Source organism: Thamnophis elegans, chromosome 3 (genome assembly GCF_009769535.1).
Source record: "Thamnophis elegans isolate rThaEle1 chromosome 3, rThaEle1.pri, whole genome shotgun sequence".
In the NCBI taxonomy this organism is placed as follows: domain Eukaryota; kingdom Metazoa; phylum Chordata; class Lepidosauria; order Squamata; family Colubridae; genus Thamnophis; species Thamnophis elegans.
Window position 1 is genome coordinate 41,061,994 of NC_045543.1, and position 22,618 is coordinate 41,084,611.

General features: G+C 41.5%; 2 protein-coding genes across 5 annotated transcripts; one reads left to right on the plus strand and one right to left on the minus strand.

The window, feature by feature from the left end:
- Positions 1-2,331: 2,331 nt before the first annotated feature.
- Positions 2,332-18,573, minus strand: PEX5 (peroxisomal biogenesis factor 5). Of its 3 annotated transcripts, none has more exons than XM_032213146.1 (16): positions 18,485-18,573; positions 16,814-17,002; positions 15,467-15,502; positions 15,223-15,355; positions 14,704-14,841; positions 13,324-13,429; positions 11,048-11,138; positions 9,336-9,458; positions 9,015-9,107; positions 8,810-8,929; positions 7,900-8,043; positions 5,960-6,030; positions 5,354-5,569; positions 5,081-5,246; positions 4,225-4,382; positions 2,332-3,462 (listed from the first exon to the last, which is right to left on the minus strand). In XM_032213146.1, the coding sequence occupies exons 2-16, from the start codon at positions 16,961-16,963 to the stop codon at positions 3,261-3,263; spliced, it is 1,947 nt and encodes a 648-aa protein (XP_032069037.1). In that variant the 5' UTR covers positions 16,964-17,002; positions 18,485-18,573; the 3' UTR covers positions 2,332-3,260. The 3 variants fall into 3 exon arrangements, with proteins under 3 accessions (XP_032069037.1, XP_032069038.1, XP_032069039.1); XM_032213147.1 differs by lacking the exon at positions 18,485-18,573 and adding an exon at positions 18,110-18,442; XM_032213148.1 differs by lacking the exon at positions 9,336-9,458 and having other exon boundaries at positions 18,485-18,572.
- A 143-nt stretch (positions 18,574-18,716) lies between these two features.
- On the plus strand, positions 18,717-21,969 carry LOC116505767. 2 transcript variants are annotated; one of them, XR_004254966.1, is made up of 2 exons: positions 18,717-18,800; positions 21,601-21,969. XR_004254966.1 is itself a non-coding variant. In XM_032213149.1 (2 exons), the coding sequence occupies exons 1-2, from the start codon at positions 21,010-21,012 to the stop codon at positions 21,930-21,932; spliced, it is 837 nt and encodes a 278-aa protein (XP_032069040.1). In that variant the 5' UTR covers positions 19,248-21,009; the 3' UTR covers positions 21,933-21,969. The 2 variants fall into 2 exon arrangements, 1 of the variants encoding a protein (XP_032069040.1); XM_032213149.1 differs by lacking the exon at positions 18,717-18,800 and adding an exon at positions 19,248-21,514.
- The last annotated feature ends 649 nt before the right edge of the window (positions 21,970-22,618 follow it).

The window sequence follows — 22,618 nt, forward strand, 5'->3', positions numbered from 1 at the left end:
TCTAACAAATGCCGTTTACCCATTGGCATCATACTAAATGATTTGTTTGCTTCCCCAACTTGCAGTTGGTGCAAATACCTTGAGCAATAATTTCTGTCTGCATGCCACTTTGCTGCACCTTCATAACAACACTAGTGATAATAGTTAATTAAGTACTAAGGTCTAAGCTAGACATGACATTTTAAAAGGGATTAAAAATAAGTTTAGTCAATTAAGCTGCTTCTAACAATGTCTATTAAAACAAAAAGTTTCCCTAGTTCTTAAAAAATTGAATAGTTTCCCTTTGATCATATCAAAGATTTATCTAAGCCATAATTCTGTTTCTCAGAGCTATCCCACAAATGCTTCTAAAAGCTAAGTATGAAAACAATATTCTATTGTTGCTTCTCTCCAGCATAAGCAGTCTGATTCACATTTTCTACAATAATCACATGAAATGGCTGTTAAAAATGTCTTGATGTAACTGTCTGCTCCCCTTTTAAAGTCATTTGCACACATGGCCATCGTATCTTCAAATATTTTCATACATTTTAACATGTATTCTAATTTCATGTTAAAACCTATATGGCTTTGCCATGAATGCATTCCCATCCCATTCCTTAGTCTCATCCTGAGCTCTAATGTAAGAAAAGGAGTGATTTCTCTCTCCCCTTGTGCTCATTACTGAATCTCACTTCATTTGTTCTCTAAAACAAAGCTAAAAAGGGCAGCTTTGTAAGCATTGCGCACAGACAATGGAAGTACTCCAATGTGAAAAGAAATTTAAGAAATAATACAGATTTTATAGGCAGCCAAAAGTTCAATAACTGTTCTAATTTTCAAAGGTAGTACGAGGACTGAATAATAAAAAATAAATAAACCACTTCTGGGCATCACTGTAGGTTATAAATTTACCAACACCTTGCAACTGCACACACACACACACACACACACTTAAAAGGGAAAGCAGTAGCTGAAGTGCAGCACACATCACCCCAGAGATGTCAGAATAGGCAGCCTTAACTATACCAGCTTTATTTCTACACAATGGCTCAATCATTCCCTTCACTCTTTTCTCTGGGCCATATAAAATGAGCTGTTTAAAATTAAAAAAAGGTCAGTAGCATAAGCAACTGTAGGCTTCTGCAGCCAGCACTTGACCTTACACCACTAGCTCTTTATCTTTTTTTGTAATATACCACAAAATTTCACTACTGGTTGTTTAAAGGGATGCCAAGTCTATTCTTGTATGTTACAGTTAATATTTGTATTGCTTGTAATGTTTATACCGTATGGCTGTGCATGTCCTCAAATCAAAGAGTACGGTTGCCTCCTGAATTTTGCAGATGTAAGATAAGCTGATAATGTGTGTCTTTTGGAGAGCTAAATAAAAGAGGATATGTCCCAGCATTTTAAGACTCTTTTTTTTAAAACTTGCCCTTGCCCCCAAATCCTTCCAAATTAAATCATTCAGAATTACCTGTTAGAAACATGGCTAAAACTCATCCTAGAAACAAAACAGGAAACTACAACTAATATTAAGGACAAACCATTTAATGGAGGAGGGAGGGAAACCCTCAAAATTAAGGGAAAAAGCAGCTTCACTGATAATGTTCGAGAGTTTGAAATAGGACCGCTTTACATATAATTGTTAATTGTTAATGCCTGAAGGAGTCAGTGTGCATCCTCTCAACTGTGTAATAAGAAAATCAGCATCGTGCAACTCTGTATCTATTCTACTATTAAAATGTTGGTGGCTTCCTCCTCTTGCTGGTCCCTGCCTAGAGTCAATAAAAATAGATAGGAAGCTGAATAATGTATTTTAGATACTGTCTGAATTTATTCATCATGCAAAGTCATAAATCAAAGGAAAAAGAAGGCCAAGATGAAAGATAACCCAGTGGCCTTTTTCATTTTGAGGTCTGGAAAAATCCTCTACAATTATTTCTTTAATCACCGTTTCTTGAGCTTTATTCCCCTTTTAAAGGAGACCTCAATAGAATAAAATGTATGACAAAAGCTCTGAAAAGACTGATTTTATAAAGAGTTCCAAATGAATACCTTCCAATCTCCCCTAAATAACCTTGGGCCTTAGCAACTCACAGCTTTCACCACCTGTAAATGAGTATTAATATGGTTCGCCTAAACCTGAGAATGACTGAGGCGGCCAATTATGGCAGACATGAGTGAAACTCTTCAGAAACGTAGCTCAAAGTTGTACAAAAAGAGTGAATTATAATAGAAAGGGAGATTTTTTAAAAAAAATATATATGCAAGTTAACAGTGATAGTGGTTAGATGGTGGTCCCTGATGTTTTCTTGCAAACAATGGACAAAATGAAAACCTGACAGCTTAATTTGGCAGGTTTTATTCTTTCACTTTCTATTATACAAAATACTTTACAATTTAAAAACATTTTCCCAACAAAAATCATATACATATATTTATAAAGAGCCAATTACACCAAAGGGAAAAGCCTGATGAAAAGAGATAACCCAACCACTTTATGGGGAACCGAAAAGGCAGAGGGGTAATTAAGAGAAAGTTCTTGGCCCACACTTTGCATTTCTGGTAACTGCCAAGTTTGCTGCTTCCCAGATACATTCTTGCTTTAATAAATACCCAGCTGCTCCTTTCCCATCTCTGGGGTGGTGACATCGGCTACGTTGCTACTTCATAAGCAGTGTTCATTCCCTTTCTGTTGTCCCTGTAAAATTAGCAGCACTTTTCAAGTCCAGAGTCCAAAATTCATATTTTGTTTCAACCTAACGAAACCATCTTAACCGGATGTGCAAAGAACATCAGCATAAATACTCTGCAAGAGATTTAGCAGGTAACACTAATGTCCGTCTTCAAGGCCAGAATTCCTTTCCTTGTTATCACAGAGACTGACCTATAACAAAAAAGCACACTACTTTTAAATCTGTGCCTAGAAGACACCGCTGAAGGGAAATCTAAATACTTTTCTGCTCAAGGGGCTTTTTTCCCCCCTTCCTAAACTAAATTTTGCAGGCTGGGACAGGCACACAGTAGGTACCATTCCTTGCTGGATTTGCATAGGATAAGGAAGCTTAATTTTACAGATCCAGCACAACATGTAAACCAGTGACCTGCCCTAAAAAGGAGACAGAAAATAGGTGTTTATGCTGTTTCCAGGGACAGCTTGAGAATTAAAAGGGAAGCTTCCCTGACTCGGCCATTTTTGTCTGTGTGGGAAGAGAAAGAAGGGACTAGTATGGGGGAGGGCTCCTCCTGCATTCACAAGGGAGCCCATCCAGGAGTCACTGCTGAACAGCAAAAGCCTGTAGGAGGGTAGGAAGGTCGTGGGCATCTGCTGCTTGATAGAGGTTGCTGTGGCCCATCATGGAGAGGGCCATACGGAGGGTGCTCCAGATGTTGTCAGACATGGCTCCCTGTTGGCCCCGTGGCCCGCGACTCTTCTGCTGCATCTGCAAGGCTTCCAAGAAGTGTTCTATAGCCTCTCTGTCAAGACAATGACAATGAAGGGAGTTAGAGGGAATCAAGAGTAGCTCACAATCAAGACTTGCCCCTAAGGCTAGACATGGGGAAGAAGAGGGAGCAATTCTAAGGCTTTCTTTTCCCACACACCTTAGTTGTTCTTTGCTGATTTTGCCCACACAAATACTTAACTTTGGATCATTTTTTATTTGATTTTTACCGTCACCTTTGTTATTTTAAAGGTACCTCAAAGCAGTGAAAATAGCAAAGGCTCCTATTTACCCCACAACAACTACCCTGTGTGGTGAGTTGAACTGAGTGTGTGATTGACCCAAAATCATCCAGTTAGCTTTCACGCCTACAGCGGGTGCAGAGCTCAACATCTTTTGGTTTTTACGCCAGCACTTTAACCACTATCCTTAGTAAATAAATGAACATGTATGATATTTTGACTTTTTTGCTTAATTGGGTTCTCTTGATCTACTTTTAGAACTTGTGTGGAAAACAGATCATGTTTTAGCTTGTATTTGTGCAGAAATATTGAAAGGGTCCGCAAACTTTTAAGCACAATAGATGAGACACACCAAAAGCCAGTGAATAAGACTTTTTGAAAGAGGAGGTGAAGTGAGTGAAGGCACTATGAGTCAACTGGGATGCCAATTTCTCCAGAATATTCTTTCAGAGTTGCCTGATCCACTGCTCATATAATATCTCAAGTCTATGGTGGCCTCATCTAATCAAAAGCAGCAGTATAACCAACCTCAGCTTTAAAGCTACCGAACTCACCTATGGGCTCCTAAATTGATACAACTAATGCCTAGGTTGTAACGAGAACGTATATAGCCCGGCTGCAGTTCCAGCGCCTGCCGGTAAGCAGCTACAGCTTCCTCACTCCGGTTCCCGTTAGCTAAGGTGGCTCCCAACTTGTTCCAAAGGAGATGATCCTAGAAAGAAGGAACCAGGTTCGGTCAGACATGGTAGAACTTTTGTTTTTCCTCCCCTCCCCCCTCTGTCCCATTCTTCTCAAACTTTCAAGACTATTTGCTTAGTCTTGATCTTTATCTCACCGTGCTTTTCTATAGTCCTCCCTCCCATTTCCCCCTTCAATAACAATCCTGTGAAGCAGATTGGACTGACAGCGATTAAGTGTCTTAGTCATTCTACATTTCTCTCTTTCCCTTACAGCAGATAAAGATTGCAGGGGAAGTATGATAGCTAAGGGGTTGAGATAACAACCAAAAAACCCAGCTCTTGGCTCTGCCATAAGCTTATTGGTGGTGCGGGCAGAGACATCTCTCTGTCAGATTGAAGCCTCCCATCAGTCATGCCCATAGGAAAGAGATTCACTTCCTTTGCAAGATTGCGGTAAAGGCTGCTTGGGAATGACAGAAGTGCTCTAGCTTTAGCATTCCTAAGTGCTTCTCTTAGTTTTTACTGAGATGGCTGTCGCATCGTGTGACCTGCACTTCGAAATCGATGGGGAAATACCACTTTTGGTATTTCCCCATTAATTTCCATTTCACTTTTGGTATGGAAGACTCTTAAGAAGCGACTCCTGCAGTCAGAAGCAGCCTGAAGCGAGAAAGCAATGCCACCTTCTCCTACTACCCCTTTTCCTCTCCCCCCCCGGTGCCTTCCTTACATTTGGCCGTGAGCTCAGGGCAGCAGTGAAGCAATCCACAGCCTTCTCATACTCGCCACTCAGGTTGAAGAGAACACCCAGACCGCACTGCACATCAGGGTCCACCACATCGGTGTTGCTACGGACAGCTGCCAAGAACAATTCCTTCACCTCATGAAAAAGTGAGCTGAGAAAGGGAAGAACGAAGAAACCGATGTGGTAGGAAGGGCGACCGCCAGTCCCATCTTGCTTCCTTTGCCCAGTTCCCACTTATTGCTCATTCTGAGGACTCACTCAGTTAGGAGGGAACCCAGAACACGTTTGGAGGAGCCCAGACCTGGGCTAGATTTCTCCCCTTCGGGTTCTTTTCCCATCAGATGAGCGTAGGCCGGTTTGTGGTACAGCCAGTCGCGCAAGGTTTCACATGCCTGCTTCTGCAGTGATTCATTGGTGAAACTGACAGCTAAAGCCATGAGTGCAGTGAGGTTTCCGGGCTGCAACTCCAGGCACCTATAGGAAAACCATACAGTAAGTCAGTGGTTCCCAAACTTGGCAACTTTAAGACTTGTGGACTTCAACTCCCAGAGTCCACAAGTCTTAAAGTTGCCAAGTTTGGGAACCACTGCAGTAAGTGATATAACTGATGCAGCTGGTGCAACCCTACCCCTTTGATTTGCCAACCCAATTCTATCTGCGCTAAGAGGAGAAACACCTGCTGACCTCACTTCAAAGGGCCAGCTGCAAACAATGGATTTAGTTTTGTTTCAGCTGAGGAAAAGATGCAAGGGTGCAGCTTAAGTTCACCCCGCATCCTTCAACACTTAGCATCGTTGGACTTTGGACTACCACACTGGAAGGTCCCAAGGCCTCGCACGTCTGCTGCTCAGGAACGCTACTCACTGTCGGAGGGCACTTATTGCAGCAAGCTCTTGTTCATTCTCAGCTTGGGTGGTTCCCAGATACTGCCAAGCCTAATACAAAGAAAATGACAAAAACAAGAGTCCTGTTCAGAGCAGCATGGAAGAAAGGGACGATGTTTCTTTTCTCCTCACCATCTTTTTTGTCTTTGCAGGGGGAAAAAAATATTGCTGGGGAGGAAGGGACGTTCATTTGATAGCACATCAAAAGCAACCAGCTGGCCCTGGGAGCCAGTGACTTAACCATACTCAAGCAGCTGCTCTGGAGAACAATCAGAATGGTGAGGTATAAGCAGGGGTGGGTTGCTAATCCCGTTCCAACCGATTAGGTTGGAACAGGGGCCGGCGGCGTCCTCGTGCACCTGCGCAGTTCACGCATGCGTCTTAGCGCCTGCGCGATGCTCCAGCTGCTCGCGGAGACTCACGCAGGCACTGTATGTGCCATCCAGCTGCTCGCGGAGAATCACGCAGGCGCTGTATGTGCCATGCGCCTGCGTGGAAGCGCAGAAGCCTTCAAAGACCGGTAAGGAGCGCGGGTGGGTGGGTGGGCTCTTCGCCGTTCCCGGAAGTTACTTACTTCCGGGTTCGCCGACCAACCGGTTCGCGGGGACCGCCGCGAACCGGTTGAAACCCACCCCTGGGTATAAGGCAAAATCCCAACTGGTGTCTGAAGCAGCAACTTCCCTCTCATGGTTAACCCAGTTTTGGGAAAACAATCAGAAATTATGAGCCAGAAGGTGGCACACAACCAGCCCTGTCCAGGAAGGAGACCGAAGAACTAAAGTCTGTCCTGAAGCAATTCTGATCCAGTTCTGCAAAAGAGGAATGTGATATCAAAACAGACTCATCTTCATCGTTACCTGCACCTGATTTTGGCTCGTAGTTTGTCGAACAGAAACGGGAGGGGGGGGGAGGTTTGGTAAATTCCTAGGGAGGGGGGAGGACTAAGGAATGCATGAGGGCCCTCTGCTGCCTGAGAGGAGATACCCACCAAGGTCAAGTCCTGAGAATTGTTGAAACTGCTCAGACTATTTTCCCAAAACAAAAGCACTGCATGTAATTGGTGGACAATCAACTGTGGGAGCCTAGGGAAGGGGAGTTTTACCTATCTCGGTTTTTGCGGGAAAACCTCAAAACTGACTTTGCTTCTGCTGTACCTTTGGGTGGACCTTTCACTAAGGTTTTACTCTTGGTGAACTCTCTGGACCAGGAATTCGCTTTTTAGAATGTGCCAACTGGAACGGTTCACACATGAGTCATTGGCACCCAAGTAAAGAACACACACTTCCAATTAAAAATGTCACAAAGGAATATACCGTATTTTTCCGAGTATAAGACACACCAAGATTTTGAAGAGGCAAATTAAAAAAACAAACTTTTTGCACTCTGCAAACCTCCCAAATATGGCCCGTTTTTCATGAAAACAGGCCTGTTTCCCCCCCCCCCCCAAAAGGGGCATGAATAGCCCTTTGGAGGCTTGTAGAGTGTTCCTGTGGGAGTGGGATGGGCCAAAAATGAGAAAAAAAAACAGCCCATTTTTTGTCAAAAAAGGGCATTAGGAAGCTTATAGAGTGCTCCTGAGGACTTGGGGGGGGGGGGGGCAAAATTGAGCAAAAAAACGGCCTGTTTTTTGCTCATTTCTGCTCTTCCCAGCCCTCAGGAGCTCTCTGAAAACCTCCTACAAGCTATGTATGGCCATTTTGGTGAAGGGGTGGGGTTTCAGGAGGCAAAAAAATGCTGTATTCAGTATATAAGACCCACCTAGATTTTCAGCCTCCTTTTTGAGGGAAAAAAGGTGCGTCTTATACTCCGAAAAATACGGTAATCTAATTCCACATGATCGGAGTTGCTCTTCCCTGCAGCACACAGGAGCTAAGCTGCCATTTGACATAAGCTGAGCGATCCTGGCCCTCCTTCACTCACCTCCATATGGTCAGGCTTTTGTTGCACAGCAGCTTCAAAGAATAAGACAGCGTTGGGGAGATGCCCCTCCTCCAGACATTTCAGCCCCTCCTCAAAAGGGTGTGGGTGGTCCCGTACAGGGTTATTTTCTTCAAACTGGTATCCCTACAAGGGAGGAAGAACAAAACATTAGTTGCTTCTAAAGGCTGCTCCCAGGGTGTTAGGAAAGAGATGGGACACTTGCTACTCCACAGTAGGGTTTGCTGCTTATTTAAGGAACAACAAGAGGAAGGATTAGTCCATCAGCTTTTCTCTTCTGCTTGCAAGCCCAGGGTGGTGCATCTTTCCTTGACAATTAATCAGAGTCTGAGTGTGAAACGGCACTGAAGGAGGTGCAGTAAGCAGAGAGCATCTTCTATCTCTAGACACATCTTCTACCTTCTGCAGGAAAATCAGCATAGCTCGCTTGCCTCCAAAATTATAGAAATGATGAAAAACTAACACTTGTAGAGAAGGCAGGGGCAGATATCTGCATCTAGCCATCATCAAAATGTGGCCTTTGAACACTTTGCCAACATGTCCCCACTGCTCGCTTCAGGGCTCAGCTTCTATTGGCTCTGGGGGATCCGAAGTGGAAAACCACTGAAGGATGCATTTGGATGATCACCCAGAGCCAAAATGCATTGAAATGAGAAAAATGTGGAGGCAGGCACAGTTAGCAGGAGAGGAAGAAGATAGTGCAAAGAAAAAGACACTGTTTATTCCATGTTATCTTTTTAAAAAATAAGGATCTATTTATGCCTTCTATTAGTTATCAACCTTCTTTTAAATAACATTTGCTATCCACATACTCACTAGTAAGAGTTGTACAATCAAAAAGAAAAGTGAGGAACAGAGAGGGCAAAGCACAGCGTTCTTTCCACAGCAGTACCTTGTCGTAAGTGGAGCTGGCAAAATCCTCATAATCTGATAGCCAAGGATGAGCCTCTGCGTCTCGCTTGGCCATCTCTTCCCACTCAGCCTGCAATTTGTCCCAAAAATCCACATCTGACTAGAGAAAGGAGAGAAAGAAAATATCCAGTTTCCTCAAATAAATGTATTAAAAGTGGCAGAAGGAGGAGAGCCATGCCCATTACCTCCACGGCAGTCTTGGCCTGCTCAAATTCTGAATCTGGCTCCAGCGCATTCCCAGTGTGTGCAAACTGATCTACCCAGGCTTCAGATGTATCCTAAAAGGAGAAGACAGAGATGGAAAATCTTTCAAATGACAGCTAAATAATGGAAAGCAACGTGTATAACATTCAGGCTATTTTTATAGAATTATGACGGGAATGACTCTTGTCTTGCTCCTCGTCTACAGATGCTCTGCTCAGTTCTGGGCCCCAAATCCACTTACTGGCTACATGGAGCAAGCTGCCATGAGTTCTCCTACTGAAAGCAGCAGCCAGGAATCGTACCTGCTGCTGAATAAACTCAGTTGCCCATTGCTCTGCCTTATCCTGGTCCCTGGGATTAATGGTCACCCGATTGGCCTCGATGGATACCCTCCCATCTCCAATCTGGCGAACAAATTTTAGGAACTGCATGAAGAAAGGAGACACAGGTAGAGACCATATCATTATTCATGTCCTTACACCTCCAAAATATATCTTTTGCCTGAATTAGCCTGCATCTGGCATGAGCAGACTTTTCAAGGAAAGGCAAGAGACCTGTTCAGCTTTACTGGGCACATGGGAATCAGTGGTAATTTAAAATAATTGCACAATGCTAGCAATAAATCTCTCGAAAACCTTCCAAAAAAGTTATTATACAGCCCAAAACCCAGGTTAAGTCGTGCTACAGAATTACATCTTTTTACTCAGACTCATCCCAAATTTATCTTGATCCAACAATAAGAGTAAATCTGGCCTCATAGTTCCTAAGTAATCCTTAGGAAAATGAATGCTGTTCTACCATGAATGATTGCAGAGGGGAAGCAGGGGAGGGTGTCTGCGTTAAGAAAAACTCCATTGTGATACTGAGGACAAGAACTACTAAGATGATCATGCCGTGTAAGGGATTCCATGATGAAAGAGCAGAAGCCTGCAGCAGAGAGAGGAGGTTCTAAGCATGGTTATATTTAACCCCTCATTTCCTAATGGGTTTTACTCATAATTGCCCAGAAGGTTTCATACATGAACAAGGATTTCACTAGGAGAAATTCCACAACTCTATAGCCAGCATATTACACTCTTGGCAGCAAAGCACCAATCTTCTAAGACAGCCTTTCCAAATGGAGTTGCTCAGGTTCTTTTCTTTTACAAGAATAACCCTACTTTTCTCAAATAGTCTTCAGAACTGCTAGGTTGGCTGGAAGATGATAAATTTTGAAACCCAACACATCCAGAGATAAGAAAGGCTATCCTTAAGAAAAATCAAGAGATGTAGAATCCTTCATTTTCTATATGAGGTAACAATAGTAAATCAATCCAACTAAGCACGAGGAGGGGTGGGAGCCTTGGCATTTCTGTTTTTCATGGGGTTGAGAGATGAGAAGCCCATAACAAGCCCTTTTCCCCTAAGGTGGTATTTAGCAGGTTCTGACCAGTTCTGATAAACCAGTAGCGGAAATTTTGAGTAGTTCGTAGAACTGGTAAATACCACCTCTGAGTGGCCCTACCTCCATCTATTCTCTGCCTCCCGAGTCCCAGCTGGTTGGGAGGAAATGGGGATTTTGCAGTAACCTTCCACTGGAGTGGGGAGGGAATGGAGATTTTACAGTATCTTTCCCCTGCCACGCCCACCAAGTCACGCCCACAGAAATGGTAGTAAATTTATTTGAATCCCACCACTGCTCTTCCCTCATTTTTCTGTTACTGGTAGCCCAACCAGTCAGATGGTCAGCAGGCTGGAGAAAACCCAGATGATTCATAGCAATGCATACTGAGTGCTTTAAACCAAGACATCTGGAAGAAAAGACGAGGCACAAAGAAGCACAGAAGGGGTGCGGGGAGCTTGTGTGTATATAGGTACACATATGGCTCTTGAACCTGAAAATGTTGATAGTTAGTGGTGTTCAAGTGAGTTACAGGACCAAATAAGCCAGCATGCACATACCCACAATTATTTTATCTCCAGCCTTACAACTATGCGGTATTCCTTTCGAAGAAAATACCAGTCGTATTTTTACCTCAGAATTATTCAGTTTGGGATCATCCACTTTTGCAAGAAAATCATTAGCTGTTTTTTTCAGATCATCTTCAGGCTGGTATTCCTCATACCTAAACCAGAACAAACCAGGCAGAGTCAGGATAAACTAAAACAATGCTATGTTCAAAAGTGATTTGACCCATCGGTTTATATGCATATAGATTTTACAGATTTTTATTTAGTATTTATCCCAGGTTCCAGTTCGTAATTCAAACCCTTGTTTGAATTTTAACATAAAAACACAACATGAAATTTTAACTTAAAAAAAATTAACATAGATCAGGGCAGTCTACAAATACCATAAACATAAAATAAAAAACAAACTCCAGTCAATTTCATCTACAGAAGAAAATTAGTAGAACATAGCCTCAACCCTTACGACATGAATATAAAATAACTAAAATAATTCACAAACTATAACAAAACTGTTTTGTTTCTAGGGAGAAATTGACAAAAGTCTACGTTCCGGGCATTCCCTAAGAAGGCCCCTAAAAGGATCTTGGTGTTTACACAGAGACATGAGAGAACAAACACACTTTTTATTATCCAGAACTAGGCAATCAAAAGCTTCAAGGTGTACACAAATACACTGATTTGTATCCAGAATAAACTGGCTCCTAAAGAATATTTTAAACTCTGAGAAAATGTGTTTCACGTATCTAGCCCAGGTCAATCTAGCAGCTTAGTTCAACTGGTACCTCAGTTTAAATGTACCACCATGTATGAAGTGTAGTTGTATACAATCCAAAAAAAGAATGCAGCTGGGAATCAATCAAAATGAAAAGGTAATACAGATACCACCTTAACATCTAAAGATAAGTCTGGATTTAATGCTATCTTGAATTGTCTACAAGGTCCTTCAAGGGAGATGCAACAATTATCTCTATTTAGATAAATTTCCTACATTAATACTGCCATTTATTTGACTGAACTCACTTGATAAAATTCCATCTCCTCTATTGATCTTAGTCACTGCATACATAGTGAAACCTGAATCTGAGCAGAGCTGAAATATAAACTGAATTCGATCTTACCCCAAATCCTTAGATAACCTCATTCAGTATTTCAACTGGATGCCAAATTCAGCACCACAAATACCATGAAGCACATTTTGCAAACATTTGTCTAGATATGAATATATGGGTCTCTGGAATACAGTACACCCACCCACTGTCTGAAAGTTGCTCCTATTGGATACTGTATCAAATTGTCTTTGACATCAGTTTCTAATTCTGCTTTCTTCACAGAAGGTGGGGGCAAGCTCTAAAATGAATTGCCATCAGAGTTTATGTAAGCAGCCCTCTTTGCTAATTCACTACTTAAGAAGAGTGCAAGAGATAAGGCATGGCTGCATTTGAATGTGTATGTCCAACTTTATATGTATTATAACTCCACCTTGAACATATATCACATACATGGTGTTTACTTTTTTGTCTTCAGAACAAGTTGGCTTTTAATTCTTCAAAATTGCTGAATCTAATCCATCTTCAGAATATTTCATACATTTATCAAGAAAGAGACAACATACAGCATGGTTAGTCAGGCAGTCAGGAATAGAAACCCAATGGACTTAAGAAAATGCTGTACAGGTAGTCTTCAACCTACGACAATTGAACCCCAAATTTCTGTTGTTAAATGAGACATCTGTTAAGTGAATTTTGCCCCTTTTTTCAACCTTTCATGCCATAGTTGTTAAGTGAATCACTGTAGTTGATAAGTTAGTAGTCCGGTTGTTAAGTGAATCTGGCTTCCCCATTGACTTTGCTTGTCAGAAGGTTGCAAAAGGTGATCACCTGACTCAGGACACTGCAATGGTCATAAGTATAAAACATTGCCAAGCATCTGAATTTTGATCACATGACCATGGCGATGCTGGAAAGGTCGTAACTTTGAAAAATGGTCATAAGATACATTTTTCAGTGCTGTTGTAACTTTGAAGGGTCACCAAATGTTGTAAGTTGAGGACTACCTGTACTTCTTTCCAATGTGACAGGGCTAATATGGGACAACAATTCAGTAAACTTGGAAGATCCTCCATTGTTTAGAATCTCTTTCATAAATTCTGTCCCACTATTAAAAAATCCTCTGAACTGAGGATCATTTGATCCCAGCACTCCTGTTGCTGCTGGATTTCCAGAAAGATAAGCTGCTGTATGGTACCAATTTTTAATTTGGAAAGCCTTACCAGGCATCTCAATGAGAGTCTGTCCAAGGGGTTCACATGTAATTATGGGAAGAAGCCACAGAGATACTTACCATTTATCAACCGAGGTCTGATCTTCTGATTCACCCAGCCACAGCTTCTCCTCTGACTGCTCCAAATACTCTTCTGCCCATTTGGCAGGAGATACGGATAATGGATCTATGTAGAAATGGGATAAAAGTAAGTTAACTAAAAAGCCTGGGAAAAGGAAGAAGAGGCACTGAGAGGCAACAAGCATTATCAAGCATCATTGCACATAAATACCTACTATCCTACTTCAATTATCCTAGCTAATGCCCTAAAGCTAATACCCTAGCTAATACCCAAAAATATGAGCTATTACATAAAGTTATGTCATAGTCTTCCAGCTGGGACACTGTTATCTTAGTCACCATCACCCATTTTAATCTGGAAAAAGTTCAGAGAAATGCAACTGGGATTGGGAAAATGATTTCGAAATCAGGAAGGCACAGAGATAAGACTGAAGCAGAGCCCCAGTAGCCATTCTGCCTTGTCTACCAAGGCAAAAGGGGGGGGGGGGGACTTGCACATATTAATTTGGACTAATTTTAATAAGACTAGATAAAACATTTAACTATGCAAATAATTATAAAACAGGACAAGATTCCAAGAAAGTTTATCACACAATCTTCCCTCTCTAAGAGGTAGCGCAATTGTACCTTTAAGACCCTGTTGAAAAATTATCGGTCTATTCAGAATGCCATTTATGTATTCAAGGAAACTCTAGTTCAGTGTTTTTCAACCACTGTGCCGCGGCACACTAGTGTGCCATGACATAGTGTAAGGTGTGCCGTGGGAAAATTACTTTATATATAGTCAATATAGGCACAGAGTTAAATTTTTTTAACATTTTCTAATGGTGGTGTGCCTCGTGATTTTTTTCATGAAAAAAGTGTGCCTTTGCACAAAAAAGGTTGAAAAACACTGCTCTAGTTGAGCAAATCATATGCTACAAAAACATGTATTCAGGTGGCACATGATTGTTATTTTAACTGTAACACACTCAGAGTTTATTATTAGATTTATATCCTATTTTTTCTCTAACGCAAAGTAGTTTACATGGGGTTCTCCCTTTTATCCCATGGCTAAGAATGGAATTAAACCTGAATCCCTTTGTTACTACGCTATACTGATCTTTCAAAACGTATTTTTCTAGAAACATGTTTTCCAGAAAAACATACTTTTCTAGGCCTACATACTTAGTCTTCAGAAGGCAGAAGACAAAAAGGAGTGCCAAGAAGAAGGTAAACAAGAATTGCATGGGGAAAAGGAGATATACTTTAGCACTATGCAGGAAAGATCCTTTATACTGCCAATCCTGCACCCATTCCGTTTACAGGTGCTTTGGATTTTCCCAGCCTGCTCCATTAGATGCAACAGAGATGCCTACATCTTCCCAACAGCAGCCTTACCTGTAACCTCGGCAATGAACTCCTGAGACCAATCGGCATCATCATCATCTGCGCCGGAAACATCAACTGCATTATCAGATGCACCAAGGAAGTCCTGGGCCCAGTTCTCTGAGAGAGCCAGGGCTGCCACCCCTGGAGCTGAGGAACAAGAATGAGTCCCAATAAGTGTCCCAACACACTCACCAACCCATACAGGTGAGACCACTACCAGACTGCTTTTTTCTATAATTCATAGCACTCTCCATCTCTTTTTAGAAACAAAAGACCAGAGCCTGTCCTACTCCAAGTGTCCTAGAACTGACACTTGGCTATTTTTGACACCCATCTGTATTCGCTAACCCCACCCTTCCTCTCAATATGTTCATAGCATATTTCAGCCTTTTATTATTATATTGTTGGTATTTTGTTCCTCCAAATCAGCATTATTAGCCATCTGGGAAAGATTTTGTACTTTTAAAATAAAGATATAATGCCCACCTTTGCCCAGAAGATGTTTGGCTCTTCCCTGTTCACATTTACCTCTCTGTGGGGCCTGTCGGAAATTAGATTGCTCAATTTCCTGCATCTCAGCCAACAGATCATCCATCTTGAAAGTTTGTGGGCCGCGGGAGAGCATGGGGCCATTCTGCTCTTGAAGGAACTCTGCCACCAGCTGTCAGAGAAAATGATACAGGAAATTTGCATGTTACAGGATGGAAATAAAGTCATAGAACAAGTCAGAGATGGCAAGGAAGATAGAAACAAGACATATGGGAAGGCTTACATCATCTTCCGTGGCTCTTCCAAGAGGTTTGGGCACCTAGAAAACAGAAGAGATGTGGTAATTGTTTTGAGCTTCCTCTTCCCTCTGAGGTCCCATCTCACTTTGGTCTTGTACAACTCTTTAGACAATGGGAGTGGTCAGGTTTAAACCAGATGGAACTGTACATGGGGAAAAAAGATATAACTGTGGTTTCAATCTGTCCACCCATCCTCAAGGAAAGAGCCCTGCAGGTCTAAATATGGGAGATTCAGGTTATTGGCAATACTTATTACTATTTTTCCAGTTCCATCCATTCATTATGGATGTGAAGCTAGCTTGGCCTGAATAACAGTGTGCCTACATAAAATATCTGTGGCAAATATGAGATTTGAAGCAGGAATTTTCCAGATCAACTTTTAACCAGCTCTTGAAACTGCCACTGTGAAAAAAAATATTTTGGGGAAGTCTACTGACCCTAAGAGCCGAGGTGGCGCAGTGGTTAAATGCAGCACTGCAGGCTACTGCTAGATCAGCAGTTCAGCGGTTCAAATCTCACCGGCTCAGGGTTGACTCAGCCTTCCATCCTTCCGAGGTGGGTAAAATGAGGACCCGGATTGTTGGGGGCAATATGCTGACTCTCTGTAAACCGCTTAGAGAGGGCTGAAAGCCCTATGAAGCGGTATATAAGTCTACTGCTATTGCTATTGCTAAGTATGTAGCAATAACTACCCTATAAGAAACCTAAAACCATTCCAAGCCACACTATTCCACAATCTTGATTCATGGCTGAATTTATATACTATATTAAATCACATTTTAATGATAATTTGTTGAATAAGCCACGATGGCTGAGTTAACTCACTGTGCTAAACTACACCAATTACAGTTTAGTGCAATTATAAACTCAAACATGAAAGTATTTTATACCTAAAATTCCTAATTAAATGGCAGTACATTATGACTAGTGGCAGCGGCGGAATAAATAAAACACATATCTTCAACCTATCAATTCAGAGACAGTTTCTAAAAGTACAGCGAACTGTAAGAGCCGACTAATAAGTCGTGAATCAAACAAAGGTGAAATTCATACTCTTTGATGCATTAAAAAAATAGATGCAAATAGGAAAAAATATTCTGGACAAAACTGAAGAAAATGCAAGGTAACAGAGACAACAGACAAGATGGATGTATGGCATCAAAGTGATTAGCAGAAAGTCCAGAAATGGGACATGAATCAACATGCTGAATGTTTTGTACCATCACCAGAAGATGAATTAGTTTCAGGGCCCCTAATATTCTAAATCAGCTTTATACCTATTGCAAGACAGAGCAATAGAACCCTAAACAGACTAAGTGTGTTCAACTTACCACATCTGCTACTGGGCCAGTGGGAGGCCACACTAGGGAGCCCTGGAGTCCTTCTTGTTGCAGGCCCTTGTCCTGAGTGAAGTGGCTAGCTAGCTTCATCAGAGGATTAGAGCCCCCACACTCTGGCTCCACCAACTCCCTCATTGCCATGGTAGGTGGTGGAGAACGTGACACCCACACGACCCTCACCTGTCCAAAGAATAAACAGTTGCACAGGTTATATTTATTTACAATATATATAAAATTGTCCGCATGATTAGATTACCTGGTCGGGCAGCTTCAAAAAGGATCACGGAGTGCAACTGCTGCAGCAGATGGAACAGAAACGTCAATTTCCCTCCTAGGAGTAATTAATTTTGGAGCACCATTCCTAAAACCTATCTAAGTATAAGTATAATCTTTATTAAATACAACAAAATTGGTTCTAAGTCCTATCCAGATTTATCCATATATTTACTTACTTTATATGTGTGCTTACCTATTTACATATAATATATAATATATAGTTTTATTGTGATTAATGATGACATTAGTTAACGACAAAGGAAAACCCAGGAAGTGTCAGCTAACTAACTATTATTGCCCAAAATGACAATCAATGAATTATGGTTTGTTACCTTGCCATATCAGATATTAGATCAGTGAGCAGATGTTTGGTCTTTGGCCAGCATAAGAAATGGTGCAACTCATCATTTAATATAACATCACAATGCCAGGCTCATTAATCCAAGCCCTCTCCCCCGCCCACACACACACACACACACACACACACACACACACAGTAACCACAAATGCTGGCGCTCAGACCCAACTATTATTGTTAGCATGGTACTCAAACACCACTTACACTGACATTATTACTGTTTAGTGGGGTTTACTGGAGTTTATATAAAGCAGCAAAGCACACACTATGGCTGTCAAAGCACAGTGCCTGTGTTCATACAACATGCTAAGGCAAATTATGGTGATTAGCATTTGGTTTAGCATGTTGCACAACTCTCGGCTTAAAGCTCTACAATTACAAGCCACTCCAAACTACATTTTACGCACACCCCCACAAATGAATTAAGTGATTCTAACAAACACATCTCACGCAGACGTATTAACGTCGGTAGAGAGCGTTCCCTTTCCAGCACACGTCCAATCAGTAACAAAATCTAAGCTAAGTTCTCCTCTCCAGTGGGCTACCCGCCACTGAACCATCACCAGGGGCAGGCAGTGCTGTATACACGCATTTTGATCACTTCATAAAACCCGAGGAGCGAGCTAGACTGAAAGCCAAGTTCTGGAGCTTACCCAGGACGGTGTCAATTGAGACCCCAATAGGCTTTCTATACTATCCTAACAGGCGGCGCTGGGGAAAAAAACCCGAAAGCGAGGGCGCAAGCCGGACTTGATTTCAGGAACCTCCTGGACTCTGCTGTACGCCTGGCTGAGTAGCCAGTCGCCGCCGCCGGGAAAGCTTTGGGGATGAAGCCAATCAGCTCGCCAGGCTTCCAAGGCCTTGCTGCTCCTCTCTACTTCAGGGCTGGCATTTCCCAGCAGCCGTATGGAGTCCTTGTGAAGGATCAGCCCCTCCTCCCCCTAATGAGTCAGATTGGGTCGCCGAACAACCTGGGGTACGTACGGGGAATCTCCCTTTCCCCTCCCACTATCCAATGCAACACGTACCTGCACGTCCCCGTGTCTGCTTCGTTCCTACAACATTCGCAGAAAGAAGGAAGGAGGCGGAGCCTGTCCTTAAAGGGCCGGCGCCGCAGTAACTGCAATGGGGAAGCAACGCCGACTCCGGCGCTTTTGTCACGCAAAGCCAACCAGGTTGGGAATATTGATGTCCGGAGAAGATTTGGTTTTGATGCAGAACTAAAAACAAAAACAAAAACCAACCAACAGAGTCCAATAGCATTTCTAGGTCACATTATGATTGCAGCTTTGCTTAACCCCGAGTAAACCGGCTTAGAAACCAAACGATGATTTTGCAGTGAAGGTAAGTGCCGGACACCCAGATCGCAGCTTATTTTATCCGCCTATGTTTCAGTAAGTTCTTCCAATGCATTCGGAATTAAAGCTGTGCAAGAAAATATACAAGTGTAAGGTCAGCTCACTTTCTTTTGGCTCTGGTATAGGCTCTGGAAGGAATTGCTGTTTTAAAATAAAACGTAAAGAAATGGGTGAAAGAATTGTATTTTCCCATCTTTTTTTCTTAACAGAAGTTAAGGAACTTTTTTTCTGAGTAACGTCTAAAACTTTGATATCAAATCCAAATAACAAGTAGCTAAAGTGAAAATATTGGAGACCTGAAGCCACAGATATAATGCATAATGTGCAGTGGCGGATTAAGGCTCACTGGTGCCCTAAGCACTGACAAATCTTGGTGCCCTCCTTTGTACAATACTGTACAAATCTTCGTTGGTTTTTTCTTTCTTTCTCAACTTTGTGGTGCCCCCTTTGAGCCTGGTGCCCTAAGCACGTGCTTAGTCTGCTTAATGGTTAATACACCACTGATAATGAGTAATTTATAGTGACACAAATAGGACTGGTTTTTAATTCTGATGTACAGTAACTACTACCCATGCTTAACACTACACATACCAGGCTAATTTTCACAGTGGATGAAATATTTAAATCATATGAATATTTATTTAATTAGTTTAAGTCATGTCTCAAAAGTCACTAATTCCCCATCCTATTGAATGAAATTATTCTCTTCCTTAATATGAATATTAGTATTAAAAAAGAATAAATATTTATAAACATATGCTGATTTACCTTTCATCTGTTCATAATAATTATTTTCTCAAGTAGCAGCTTATCTTAGCTTCCCCCAAATTAGATTCTTCTAGATTTATTAAAACTGCAAATTCCTTTACATCAACTATTCAGTTGAGGATAGCAAAAGTTGCCATCCACCATAATTAATAGTTCCTTGTTAAAAAAGCCAAAATAATTAAAAGATTATTTTTAAAAAGAGGACAAAAAAGGAAAACAGAACAACATTCATAAGTTTGGATTTGTGTGATAATTTGTTTACAAAAATTACATTTTTACTCTCCCAACAAACTAAATTTAAATTATATCACTCATGCAGAGTGATCTCCATTGAACTGTAACACTAAACCAATTTAAGATAATGATTTTTGCCTGCACAGAAGTCAATTTGCCTGATGGAAGTAGGGCTACCTACTGCTTCAGTCCAGAATGTCTCTTTAAATATGAAGTTCTGTTAAAAGTTCACTGAACAATGTCCTTTAGAACAGTATAATAAAGTAAACCTGAAATGCTGCCATAGTCAAGATGCTGATCTGTTGACTAACCTTCTCCAGAAGCCTAAACTTTTTGCTGAAAAGTCCACAGTAGATATAGTTCGTACCTTTTTTTAATGAAAATTATCAGTACTTTTGATCAGTGATGTCATCAAAGTAAACAAACCCACATGCTGATTATGTCACCAGATCATGCCCCTAAGCGGAAGTGACGTGCACAGCCCCCACCCTCGGGATATGACGTGCATAGCCCTCCTCCCTGGCTGGGATGTGCATAATTGACCCCACGTAGTGCAGGATTCACAAGGTCATAACCCTAGCCAGATATGTTGTATTGGCCCTAAGCCCATCATGATAAGTATGAGTAGAACTAACAGATACGTTGTTGTGCAAGGTCCTGGCCCTATTTTTTCAGATAAGACGTGTTGAATCTAACCCCATCAAGAAAGATGCCAAGCCTCTGGGTATATGATTAGCTTAACCCTAGACTAATTCTATGGACATTCAAGGGGGAGGGAGGGTGTGAAATAAAAAAAATGTTTTTTATTTCTAATCATTCTCCTAAGGCCTGCATTTAACCCCACTTTTTTCCCTAAAAGGTATTTATTTCTAGGCAATGATGGTTTTAATTTTTGTGGAGACAGAGCCTGCATTTAACCCATCTTTTTTTCTCCTAAAAAGTATTTATTTCTAGGTGGATTTAAAAACATTTCCTCGAAGGCTGGGGGGGAGGGGAAACACAGCCCTTTTAAACCCCACAGCTGGTTTTTACCTTTGTAAAATCTAAAGGCACATATTTTGCACACTCAAATACTCATGTAACCATTTTGAAGACCACCTACAGGAAAAGACAAGGAATATTAACAGGAATTAAAATGTTCACAAGAGGCAAGCCGCCGCAAGGGTTAAGCCTTGTTCAGGCATGCCTGGGAAATGCCCGGGCATGTCATACCCACCTGCCCAACCGCCCCCTGTGATTCAGGGCATGTACAAGTGGCAAGTCTGGGATATGCCCAGCATGCATTACCCACCCACTCACCCCCTGTGATTCTGTGTATGCTCAAGAGGCATGCCAGGGACATGCCTGGGCATGTCATACCTCCCATGATTCTGGCCATGAACAAGGCTCAAGGAACTTGCCATTACAAGAGCTGGGTAGTTTGCCTTAATTTCAGCAGTCTCTTGAAGATGGTAACCTCTGATTCCATAGATGTTTTTAAAACAACAGCAAAAGCCAGCATCGCATGCTCTGACACAAGACCCCAGCCGCCAGAATGCAACAAACCCTGTTGCAAGGGTTATGATAAAGAAAATTTTTTATTCAGACCTGTTTTGCATGGTTGCAGCATGGTGTGTTGTAATTTTAACGATGATGTGCAGAGTACTTACCAGACAGTATGTGAAACAGCAAATGATGCTTCATTATCTACCAGCAATGGTAAGTAAATATGTTTTTTATTTATGATATTGTAAATGACACTGGAGTGGATAACTCACTAACAAAATGCAATTTATATTTTGCAGACTCCAAAATAATAACTCCTAGACAGCAAACTCTTCAAGACACCCCGATTTTGTATTCCAGTGGTAATTGCCACGGTCATAAAGCTTCTGCAGATTTTTCTGATCTAGACTATAACTGGGATTCTGTGCTATCCCAGAGACCACGCTATCTACCCAGTGAGGTAAAGAGCTGCACTTTGTGTAAAGACTGGTTTGCTTGTGGCTGCAGACATGATTTGTGGAATACAGACGAGTCAACAAATTGTAAAATAGTGTGTTATGCCCCTCTATATTCTGCTTCTGATAGTGGTGATGAGGGATATTTTTCTGATGCAAGGACCATGCCCCTCTGAACTTTGTATAACCAATAAAAGATTGTGTTAATGTCTACACTTGACCCATTTGTCAGTGTTCTTTCAATATAATGATGCATGAAAAACTTCTAAGCCATATTTATTATACTCCAGGATATGTAGGGAGTTATGGAGGCGTAAATACCCTTTTTCAGGAAGCTAGAGAACATGATAAAACCTGACCATGAAGCAAGTCAAGACGTGGCTGTCAGGGCAAGACGCTTATATGCTTCATAAGCCTGCAAGAATTAATTTTCCTAGAAATAAAACAGTAGTGTCTGGCTTAGCTTATCAATGGCAAGCCGATCTCATAGATGTCTCCAAAATTTCTAAAGAACCATGGAAAAAAATACATCTTAGCAGTTATCGATGTGTTATCTAAATATGCCTGGGCCTCCCTTTTATCTGATAAATGAGGGAGGGAAGTTACATCTACCTTCCAGAATATCTTTGAAACGGGACAGATGCTGGTAAAGAGTTCTTGAATATGCCGTTGAAGAAACTTTTAGCACGTTATGGCATTCTTCATTTTGTCACCCATAGTGAAACTAAAGCACCAGTTATAGAGAGGTTTAATAGAACCCTAAAAAACAAACTCTGGAGATATTTCACAGCTAGAAATACCCATCGGTATGTGAACATTTTGACAGACACTCTTCAGGGGTACAATAGCACTTACCATTGTA

Excerpts from the sequence above, each read along its gene's own strand:
- LOC116505767 (XM_032213149.1), top strand. The coding sequence starts at position 21,010 with ATGCCCGGGCATGTCATACCCACCTGCCCAACCGCCCCCTGTGATTCA. Across the intron at positions 21,515-21,600 it reads TTCATTATCTACCAGCAATG|ACTCCAAAATAATAACTCCT; the intron begins GTAAGTAAATAT and ends TATATTTTGCAG.
- PEX5 (XM_032213146.1), bottom strand. The coding sequence starts at position 16,963 with ATGGCAATGAGGGAGTTGGTGGAGCCAGAGTGTGGGGGCTCTAATCCT. Across the intron at positions 13,430-14,703 it reads GTTCATTGCCGAGGTTACAG|ATCCATTATCCGTATCTCCT; the intron begins GTAAGGCTGCTG and ends ATTTCTACATAG. Across the intron at positions 5,570-5,959 it reads GCAATAAGTGCCCTCCGACA|GTGCCTGGAGTTGCAGCCCG; the intron begins GTGAGTAGCGTT and ends GTTTTCCTATAG.